General features: G+C 35.5%; 1 protein-coding gene across 4 annotated transcripts in view; it reads left to right on the top strand.

Moving 5' to 3' along the window:
- Positions 1–11,190, top strand: part of gish (casein kinase I gish) — a 32,341-nt gene extending 21,151 nt beyond the window's left edge. The window contains exons 2-11 of one of the 4 annotated variants that reach the window (XM_087407043.1): positions 3,939–3,979; positions 4,075–4,144; positions 5,316–5,464; positions 5,741–5,975; positions 6,496–6,815; positions 8,227–8,307; positions 9,423–9,548; positions 9,919–9,939; positions 10,475–10,581; positions 10,869–11,190. In XM_087407043.1, the coding sequence (XP_087263169.1) occupies positions 3,939–3,979; positions 4,075–4,144; positions 5,316–5,464; positions 5,741–5,975; positions 6,496–6,815; positions 8,227–8,307; positions 9,423–9,548; positions 9,919–9,939; positions 10,475–10,581; positions 10,869–11,055 (1,337 nt within the window). In that variant the 3' untranslated portion in view covers positions 11,056–11,190. Of the gene's footprint in view, positions 1–3,938; positions 3,980–4,074; positions 4,145–5,297; positions 5,465–5,740; positions 5,976–6,495; positions 6,816–8,226; positions 8,308–9,422; positions 9,549–9,918; positions 9,940–10,474; positions 10,582–10,868 lie in introns of all 4 variants that reach the window. The other 3 variants (XM_087407042.1, XM_087407044.1, XM_087407045.1) reach the window with 3 other exon arrangements.
- Positions 11,191–11,978: the final 788 nt, after the last annotated feature.

Raw genomic sequence — 11,978 nt, 5'->3', positions numbered from 1 at the left:
TATCAGAAGCATAGATATTCCTAATATACGCTTTTTGTGTATGTATGCATATATATACATATATGTTGGGCATTTAAAAATTTAACCGTCTGTAACGCCATTTGAAGTTGCATATCCACATTATTAGAAGTTGTGTCCATAGATCAATGTTTTCCATTCATCATTTTTCTTCAAAATTCGATTATAGAGAATTAAAGACTTTAAAAGTTGAAACGTTTCAAATTTCTCGAAAATACTTCTGTTAATTTCTATTTTATAGATACGTTTTGAGATGTTCAGTCTAGGTACTCTCCTGCTTATCTTAATTACCGAAATAAGCTTATTAAGATCTTAGAGAAACCCTGGCTTTCTTCAGTACTGTTCGGACAGGATATGACGACCCTTTTCGATCTCGATGTCTTTCTTTCGCTTGAAGGGTCTCCGCCGCGCGCCTTACGGACTCACACTCGGTGTCAGGTCAATAGTTTTCCACGCTCTCCGTCGTCGCAATTTTTGCCTGTGCGCTCAACGTGCGGCACCCGTTCGCACCGGTAAGACTGGTTATATCCATGAAGAGTGGCTGCTCGATGAAAGGATCCTCTCGGCGGCTCTTTACGGCCAGGTTCAATCGATCGTTTCCCTTAACGCGCGTTGCCTCAGACGTGTTGTGCAAAAATGCAACCATTATTTCATATATATATATATATATACAATACTTTATTCACGCCATTGATCACGGCTTGTTTTACGTCATTATTAATATCGTTACTTATTACTGGCGTGCACCATTATGTCTCACGCGTACAATTATTTACTTAAGAAAATTATTGATTCAATTATTGATTTAGAATAAAACAAAGTATCTATTGGAAATATTTTTTAGAATGCACAATTTTCGAGTAATTATATGTAACATTATTGATTTCCTTACAATATCTGTATTCTTAACATATAATTTATAACTATAATTTATAACACTGCAACATATAGCGAAATTTCTTATAATAATATGGAAAAAGAAACCGCTGAGACTTTTACAAAACCAACATGAACAGGCGATCTTGAGAAAGATTATCGCGATAAGGGCACATGAAACTAATATAACTGCAACGATGTTAACTATTAATTAGAATTTATTTTGCATCGTTATTGCTACATTGAAAAAGATTTTTAATTGAAAATAGAGACAAACCAGAAGATTCTGATAATAATCAGAATTCTTGTCTCAACTAGAATTGTAATCTATTCTATTTGTCCATCTATCCAATCAGATTTCTAATTAGTGCAATCAGACTTTTTTGCAGTCATTGAACACATCGATTCTAATTTCTACCAAGAATTATTATAATTAATATTTAAAAAATAGAAAATATATATGTGATTTCATAAAGAAAAGAATTGAGCAGATCGCGTGATTGTAATGGCCACGCGATATTAGGTTTCTTTTTTTTTTTTTAGCGGAATTTCTTGCACTATTCATCTCTCTCTCTCTCTCTCTCTCTCTCTCTCTCTCTCTCACTCTCTCACTCTCACTCTCACTCTCACTCTTCTTTTTTTCAACGTAAAAAAAAGGAAATATAAACCGAACTATAACAAATTTAGCTAAAAAGAACAGACGTATTAACATCTTTTACTGTTAAATTTATAATGTTAAATTGTATTGTAGTTTGACTTATTTTGAACCATTTCTATAGGTCGCCACTGCTCCTTCTCAATATGTCGCTAATTAAACTAAAACAATGAAGTTAAACAATTTAACTTGAGAAAGTGTATTAAATTTGACTCAAAAAAATTTGAATTATCATTTATTAAGCATATGTGTTAATATAAACATTGTTTTACACTGAAACTACCCACCAAAGTGGATTGATTTATATTTTAATACACATGGAAGTTATAAATAACAAAATGTTATTTTAACAATAGATGGGATTAGCTTTGCTTCTTTGATTTCTAACAGGATTGCGATATCTGTTCGACGATGTCACCGGTACTTTCTATCGAGGAAGTCACGGGTCTTCCGCGATCGTAGGGTCGACTGGAGGCGACGGTGCGACAGCTGGTCCTATATACAAAGGCGTGGTCACGTTTATCCGAAATAATCGCGCGCATCGATGACAGAGCAAAGCGAGTAAGATAGGCGTAATAAAGTAGCTAAAGAAGTACGGCTATCGTACTAATTACCGCGAAAGTATCGAATCGCTAATCGCAGAACGCGCGCGCGAGTGTACGAGCGAGCGAGCGAGCGAACGAGCGAGTCATTGACCTTCGCTTCTGGCGAAGAGTTTCGTTCGTGCGTTCCGGCCCGCATCCTTTATATCTCCGCAGGTAGGTGCGCAAGTGGCCGCAGGAATGTGCTTTCGTTCGAGGCTCCTGAGTGCTTCATTTTTCTTACGTGGACGTCAAGTAGCGTCAACGACGCGTGATATTATCCTCGTCGTCGGTTTATGACTACCGAGCGTTATCCGGATAAGAGATTGCTTGCGAATACGAATGAGAAACGCTCCATATATTTGCTCGTTTTTTTTTTTAAAAAAAAAAGGAAATATATATAGTTGCCGTGCTGGTATAATTTTAAGAGATAGAATTCTCGATTCTTTTAGGTAAATCCTGGAGCAGAAAGGATTCGAAGGATTAAATGATAGGACTCACGTGTTGTTTTTCCACACATTTTTCTTATCTTCACTCTACACTCCTTACTGTTTTTGCTATCTTCTCTTTTACCTTTGTTTTTATTACTATTCTCTTAGAATGGCAATTGTACAAGTTGTGCAATTCTGTGACATGCTACATTTGTTCGATATTTGCATTCTTTAGCTTATTAGTGAAATAAGAAAACACGTTACTTAGTGCATACACGTTACATTTATTAGATTCGTGGCGAAGCCTTTGCAAAAAAAATTAAATCGCCACGAAATTGAGTTTTGTACTTTAGCCGGCTTCTGTGGCGTCCAGCAAAACTGACTACTCCGTTATTTCTCCATAAGTCACGTGCAAATCATGATATATATGCCTCTACACGTAGCACATGTTTGTAATACTAAATTTAATGTTAACTTGCTAGATATTATTTTCAAACATTTTCTCTCTATAATGTAAAAAGTAGAAATATTCCATATGTTTATCTATCGATTTTTTAAATAAAATCATATATCACGTATATAATTATATTATAGCATCTATTCTTATATATTCTTACATTTAAATAGCTACTTAGATTTACGATGGAAGTATTTTAATTTGATAGGTGATTAACTTGACGTAAAACAGCCAATATCGTTATATCCAGACAGTGAAATATTAGTTCTATAATTCGACGTGCAACATAATTTTTCTTTGTATCCTCGAGGGAAATGACTGAATTGTTTTAACTTTTGTTTATCGTAACGTTTCACAGTGTTAATCAGACAATACCAAATTTCTTTATATGCCAAAAATTAATTTTTAGTCATCACTTAAATTACAGATTTACCTGACATTGCGTCGCAGTTTCGCTATGTACGTTTTGAAACAGTACAAATTATCGAATTAATTACTATGCACGCGATTGTGTTAAATGGAACATCCCCGCGATAAGTTTACGCGAGAGCATTTCATAGCCGACGACCATAATTTCATAGTGACCGCGTGTACCGCAGCCGATCTCGACGATCTAATTTTCTCACGTTGACTGCAATCAGCAGCAGCCGGAGTTATCGCACAGCATTTAATTATCGCGCAATCATATTGTCATCGGCCTGTAATATCTATATGAAACATCACGTAGCTCGATACATTGGTACTAATGCGCCATTGTAACATGAATCGAATCATTTACTTTAAAAGAGAAAATTGCGCCCTGCTAACCCGACATCACTCGCCCCCAGAATTCCCCTTTATAATTTATCGCTGTGCCCTTTTCCCCTATACACTATCATTCCATTTATAATACTCATGTCGACCTTTCTTTTTCTTTACAGGGAAGAACCTGTACAATAATGAGCACGTAGCAATTAAAATGGTGAGTAAGAACCGAGCGTTTTATGTAATTGCGATACGTAAAAAAACTCGGCGCACTTCCGCTGTCGACCTCACTTGTTACGCTTGTTGTCGCAGGAACCAATGAAGTCAAAGGCGCCACAGCTACATTTAGAATATAGGTTTTACAAATTATTAGGTACACATGGTGAGTACTATTTTTACGTTATTACATTTAAGACTTCGCGTAATAAGATTGAAGACGTAAATTTATAGATAAAAAGTAAAGCGAAATTAGAGAATGTATTGAGCAAAAAAAATTTTAAGAGGAAGGAAATGTGAAATATTCGCGTTAAAATATAAAAAAAGACGTTATAGAGAGTGACGGAGAAGTAGAAGGTAGTTTATTAATTCTATGACGCCTATAAGATAAATCAATAACTCTCAAATAAACGTTCTCGGTACTTCAGAGAGCCGTTAATCTTTCGTCGATGACGCTGCGAGAAAATAGTCCAGCAGCAGCTTGAACCTTTGCATAATTTGACGCAATACGACATGCGAGATATAATTTACTTCAATTTTCATACGATCTGAGTTAGCTAAATCTCATGTGAAACAATCGCACGTGTAATTTCTATACGCTTGACTAACTCGACATAAATTAGCGTCACGAATTGAGATTGTATCGGAAATGTACTTTATGTGTCATACTCGAAGAAACATATTGTGTTTTCCATATATATATATATATATACACATATATAGATACAAGTTGTTTTACATTGTCTTATAACGGCTAATTCTTTAGCCAATTTCGAATCGACTTTTTTAGAAACGTTGAAGTCATTATTTGTCGCGACTTCATAATTTTCATAATTATGTATATAGTGAATATTGAGCAACAGCCATGCATTTCTCGCGCGTCATTTTTGTATTATTTTAGTTATTATCTTTATAATTATTCCCATTGGGAAAAATACTTAATTATTTATTTGAGGACTTATCATGCAATATCGAAGCTTAAAATATTAAGTTATATTCCATTGGGAGTTGTACTTATTCTGTAAAGTTATGAAAAATATTCGCGAAATATCACAGTTCAGTGTATGTAAAATTTTTTCGCACAAATTTTGTTCCATATACTTTTTCTTTCTCGTTTTGCATTGCGTTCTCACGTTAAATGAGAAATTAATCAGAAAATTTCCAACATTGTTAACGAAATTTTTACTACTGAAAATATCGTTCATAGAATTATGTCTGCCTATTCTACTACTCGTATTTCGTTTTACGCGTTCCATTATAATTTCGCGCATACACTGGGGGTGATCTGGGGTATGATCTGCTTTTGTCGATCGGTATAGTTCATAACACACATATAGAGGGTATACCGGAGGTGTACTACTTCGGCCCGTGCGGGAAGTATAACGCCCTGGTAATGGAGCTCCTTGGTCCAAGCCTCGAGGACCTCTTCGACCTCTGCGGGAGGAGGTTTACCCTGAAGACCGTTCTCAACATTGCCACACAGCTCGTAAGTCGCATTACCGTAACACTTTCCGCAGAACTAACTCTCAAACAACCGCATTTTGGAGGTCGATTTCAAACACCAGACTATTTGACATCTGGCAAACATCAACGTTTGCCATTTCTCCTCAAACTGTTTTCTTTTTTTATCATCATAGCAACCTGTTTGAAACTATACTATTTCAATTAAATAGAAAAATTCAATAAAAAATTGTTATTCCGCGGGAATAAAAATCTATAATTTTATTTGGTAGAAAAAAATGTGTCTGTTTTTTTTTAACAGCTCCATAGGATAGAATACGTTCATAGTCGGCATTTGATATACCGCGACATCAAGCCGGAAAATTTTCTGATAGGACGATCCACTACCAAGCGGGAAAAAATTATTCACATAATCGATTTTGGACTAGCCAAAGAGTATATAGACCTGGAGACGAACAAGCATATACCGTATCGGGAACACAAGAGTCTCACCGGCACGGCGCGTTACATGAGCATTAACACGCATCTTGGCAAAGGTAACGGGCGTTTACTTTTGTTTTATCGTATGTGTGCGTATATGCGTGAATGTGTGTGTGCCCGTTGCGCTGCATAAACCGCCACGTGCTAAGCCATCTCCTAGCTGGGAGAAAGCGCGGCGAGTGCTTTAATCTTTAGCAAGTACGGGGTCACTCTTTTTCAGACTTCAAGTAACATAAATTAAAATTATTTAAATTTTAATAATCTTTCAAATGTAGAATTGAATTACATAAATAACCATGATATAAGGCCAAAAGTTTAACAGAATTTTACAGTACCTGCTGAAGATCAAGCCATCCCGAATATCATTTTTATAACGCGCGCTCTCTCTCTCTCTCTCTCTCTCTCTCTCTCTCTCTCTCTCTCTCTCTCTCTCTCTCTCTCTCTCTCTCTCGCTAGAATTTTTTCTAAAATTTTATATCTTTTAATATATGTTGTGAGCAATGAAATTTTCTATTATATAAATAATATTGAAAGCTGTATGAAGTATATACGAAAGGTATGTTTTACCATAAACAGAACAGAGCAGAAGAGACGACCTGGAGGCATTGGGCCATATGTTCATGTACTTCTTACGTGGCAGCCTGCCGTGGCAAGGGTTGAAGGCTGACACGCTGAAGGAACGCTACCAAAAGATTGGCGATACGAAACGAGCGACGCCGATCGAGGTGCTCTGCGACGGCCATCCGGAGGAGATGGCCACGTATCTGCGCTACGTACGTAGACTGGACTTCTTTGAGACGCCAGACTACGAGTACTTGAGGAAGCTCTTCCACGATCTGTATGAGAGACGTGGCTTCGTCAATGACGGCGAATTTGACTGGACCGGCAAGACGATGGTACGTATTGTATGATCGTGACGATTTTTGTCTCTGTTTATTCACATTATGCAAAAAGTTTTTGTAAAACTTTTGGTGAATGTCACGTTTGGCATTATTTTTTATTTTACTTCACGAAAACAATAACATATATTTGCATGTTAACTTGTTTGTTATATTGAAGAATATCGATAATAACAACCGTCACTAACAACAGAAAATGAATCGACGACTGAAGCGTGATTTTGTATTGACGTAATCTGTAAATATATATTTTTCTGTTCAATAACGAAAAAAGGATTTTATCAACTGCGTCATTTATTTGTGATCTTGTATCTCTTATATAATTAGAAAATTTTTATGAAGTATTTTTTATCAAATTGTTATTCTGATCTTTGAAATGTAAATACTCTCTTTAAAGATGATAGCAATAATATTTACAAATGATTCGACGATGCAAAGATCGATTCTTTTCGATTGTCTCTTTGTTTTTCGGTAAGGGATTTCCCTGCTTCCAAATGATTTCTATTTTCTAAATTGAAATTTTTTTATTGTAATTTTTTTGTCAGTCATAATTTTTTAAATAATAACTTGTCGGGGTAAAACAATTAGGTAAGTAAATCATCCGCCTATTCCGACAAACCCGCAACATAGAGCTACGCAATACCGAAGCAGGTTTCACATTTGATTTTTGCATGCTGCCTTCTCTCTCAATGCACTATCTCTAGCCATCTGACTTCGAGAATCTGAGAGCATTGCGGATGGCGGCCCCCTCGCATATTGGCAAAACTAAGTCCGACAAGGTTGGTGATGGCTTATGAGTAATGACAAGACAGTATCTTAGATAACTACGGCCGAGTAATTGAGTTTCGATATCTTCATAAATTGCAATATAATAATCGCATATCTATAATTCTTAAATGTAGTAAAGTACCGTCACAAGATTCTAGAGATCCTCAATTAAGAGATTGAACACCATAAATTTGATCCGTTTTATTTTGCAGGATCCGCTTAAGATAGAATCAGTTAGATTATGCACATGAGATAGAATGAAATATTCACGCATCTCATTCTATCTTAAGCAAGTCCTGAAAAATATGGATCAATCAAAAGTTGTTTAAACGGTGTTCAATCTCTTACATGAGGATATTGAATTCCAACTAATTGTTACTAATTGTTACTGGCCTTACGTATACAGGGATCTAACATAATTGTGATGTCACAGGTCTTCTGTTAAGCGTAAATTAAAGTGCACAGTCCGTCAATATGTCTGTCTGTCCGTTTGTCTGTCTATCTATCTATCTATCCGCTTTCCAGCTCCAAGTATGTTATCTATACACCTCGTGAAAATAGAAGCGTGATAATGGCGCTCATTACAAACTTTCATTCATTATATATGTATATCAAGCAAACGTTTTCTCTCTCATTACAGTCCACGCCCGTCGGATCCCTTCAAACCGGCCAGGAGATCGTCGTATCACCAAATCGCGATCGGCATCCCGCCGCTTACAAGGTATTCCTTATTTTTTTTTATTTTTTCTATCTTTTCTTTTCTTCTCTCTAAGCCAAAAGCATGGACGTGTGTAGCCCATTTGTTATTCGAGTTAACCGCATGGATACACGCCTCAGTAGCGAAAAAACCGAAAACAGAGTTTTAACAACGACCTTGATTCAGAATTCTTGTTTATCTCAGAATAAAGATATAGATCAAACGAACAAATTTTTCGAAAGTATCAATATGCCGGTGTTAATTTATTAAATACAGAAAATGACACGTATACTGGTTTCTCCGAGCATGTAATTCAACGCGAATATGATGGCATCAATTTGTAGGAGTGCGATGATTTTGAAGAGGATGTGATCCTCATGATGGATGAGGTTCGCTTCGAATTGCAAGGCCGATATGTAAGCCAATCTTAGGTTATGCTCGATGAATCGACTTCTTCATGCATTCTTTATCTTATCAGCAACGAGATGAGTGTATAGTCGGAAAGATACCCGCGGTCACATTTTATAATGCGCGTTGTTAATGTTTTTCTGATCGTAAAACAAGGTCGGAGGTTTAATGATCGTGGAACGCGAACTCTGCGAACTTATGTCTTTTAGATCATATATATATTTTAGATAATAGTCGATTAACAGACTGATAGCGGCAATAAATTTTTTTTCGCGCAGTATTATTAAAGTGACTAAATATAGATGATGGACCATGGCGAGACAATACGTTCAGTTATAGATACATTCAGAAACCTGCGATAGCAATAAATGCATGAAGAAGTAATTTCGCCGTGATTGCTTAAGTAGCTATCGGTTTGTGATAAGCTAAAGCCAGGAAATTTGTTGCATTTTTCCTCATAGTTCATCCGAATGAAACGTATAAAAATATTTAATGCGTAGGTAATTATGTACATCTCGTTTATCATTAGGGAGCGAATCGCATTTTCATCCTCCTAATATAGAGATTGATCTTATTAATGCGCGTTTATCATCAGATCGCCATGCTATACCCTAAAAGATTTCCTTTCTGGATCTTTCCTCAACATCTTTTTTTTTTACTGTCCTTCAAGTTTATTCGCGGACATTGTTTAACGCGATGCAACTGCGAAATTGTCATGCTTGTTCCTTCAGGATGTGGCAGGTGGAGGGGTGGGAGGTGGGGGCGGTAAGGGGGTGGGAGCCACGTGGCCAGATACTGTGAAGCAATCAGGAGCCGGTGGTACATTGACACCTGCTGACAGGCATGGTTCTGTACAGGTGAGTTTACCTGCGCATCTTCCTCTCTCGTGCCATTCTCTCGACTTCCCAAAAGCTTCTCCCTTTTTCTCGATTTTTTTTTGCATCTTTTCGTTTATTTTCTGCCGATTCACTTTCAATCCCGCTGTGAAAACGCTATTTTTTTAGCGACGTGACTTTAAATCTACATTAAATATAATCTCGTACATTTTTTTCTTCGCGTAAAACTTAAAAATTATATAAAAATTATAAATCTCGCGTGTATGGAAAGATTAAGGACGAAATTATTCATTGTTCTTCCCTATCATCTTTCTCGTTTCTCATTCTCATAACGTCGACATATACGGGACGTCTCAATTTATCAGGAGTAAACTGTTCGCTCTATTTCTAGACAAAGCACCACTGGATTATGGTCAGTTAGAAGTCTGTGCAATTTGACTTGTTGCGGCATGTTATCTTTGTGTCGATTGTGATCGAGACTTACCTTTTTTCTTTGATTGGATATGAGATACTAATCCGGTATTAGTACGATCACTTGTCTTCCCATGCACTTGCAATAACAAAAGTATCATCATCACGTACGAACCGTATGACTTTTGAGGAAGATCAGAGTTTATTACTTATGCTTCTTTTTATTTTCTTTAGTATATTGCTTTATTAAATATCTATGTATCAGTAGTAATTTTGTCTTATATAAAATTTTCACTTCCCTTTCCCTTTTGTCACGTAAGATCCTATTTGGTTCTTTATGTAATTTGCAAGTAGATTTTGAACAAATCGATTTTCAGTGTATATATTACTTTAAATCCAATTAGTAAAAAATATTCTTTTTTTTCATATCCAATATCAAAAACAATCAAAGCTGTACAGTTACGTAAAAATCCTTTGATGTAAAACGTGTATGTTTTCTTATCGATCTTTGCAATAACGTTATACGATGTATACAGGTGGTATCGTCAACTAATGGAGAACTGGCTAACGATGACCCGACCGCTGGTCACTCCAACACACCAATCACAGCACCTCAGGAAGTGGACATGATCGACGAAACCAAGTTAGTAGCAGTTTGTTTTATTGTACTTCTCTGTCTTTCTCTGTACTTCCGCGAGTGTTTTCTTGCGTTTCATTATTGCATTTATATGTGCAGTATTATGAAATTTTATTAATAAAATTTACTTGAGAGAGAGCCTTAATATAATCTTCGACTGTTAAAGTGAATGTTAAAGTCAGAATAAAAATAATAGTTGCTTATATCAATTGGGGATATTAAAGATATAAAAAATTTAATTTAATTTAATGAGCGAACTAAGCTATGCATGTGTGTGTATATGTTATTTTCAGAAAAGTAATTCAACTAAAACGGAAACGTTGTCCTCGATGTGGAAAGTTATTGTTACGATCTTTACAAGCATATATTTCCAGCACTTATCCTACCCTCATTCCCGAACTAGGTTTGTTACACCAATTAAAATGGTCAGTTCAAGATTTTTTATTTCGCAATATAAGAAGAAAATACGATATTTGTTAAATGTTATTAAAGATTGACTGTCATAGAAATTTTATTTCTAAATTGATAATGATAAGAAAATCAGTGTCACGAATAAAATATGAAATTATAATAAGTTGAATATATTTATGATAATACTTTATCTTAGAACAAAAATATTACAGTAGTATTCAAGTTTCGCTATTCTCACAACACAAATTATGTTTACAATGTATATAAGATATAGGGGCAAGATTTGATTTGACAATTTAGAGATAATTATTTATCATTATCGTAAAATAAATGTTTTTTTTGTATTTAAATATTTTTATTATATTATCTTATACGAAGAGACTTGACTGTTATGTTAATGTATGATGTCAAACAGCATAAATAATTAGAGAAAAAGAATTTTATTAATTTATGTATAATTTAGACAATTTGATTTAAGCAAGTCGCACGCCCCGTCTTCTCAATTATATTATACTATTAAAATGATATATTTCTTTATACGTGCAACTATAATTAAATGTCTATATTCTTTTTATTTAATTTATATTCTCTACTCTTTTCTGATGTTCCCATTCCTTTCCTTATTATTTTTCTATGAATTTTGATAAAATCAAATTAACAATTGCATGATTAATTAACAAATAACTATATATTTACACATAATCTTATCTGGTATCTTATTGAAAGATTGACAAATTTCTTTCTCTCTCGTATGCGCGATCATATGTCGAATGTAATTATTTTCCCTCTGCTGCATGCTCGATGTGTTGATCGACGAAAGACACTGCCAAGGAGACGACTCTAAGTCCTATTAGTGTTTGCTTCATTTCCAGATGCTGTTGCTTCTTCAAGCGCAAGAAGAAGAAAAGTGGAAGGCAGAAATGACTGTCCGTTACCGTTGGTCTCGGGGGGGCGGTGCAGTGCGCGGGTAATAGTGCCGACGAGACCGTGGA

The sequence above is a fragment of the Acromyrmex echinatior genome, chromosome 6 (genome assembly GCF_024713525.1).
Source record: "Acromyrmex echinatior isolate Ae372 chromosome 6, ASM2471352v2, whole genome shotgun sequence".
NCBI lineage: Eukaryota > Metazoa > Arthropoda > Insecta > Hymenoptera > Formicidae > Acromyrmex > Acromyrmex echinatior.
The sequence above is the reverse complement of the archived record's forward strand: the minus strand, read 5'-3'. Positions and strand labels throughout refer to the sequence as shown.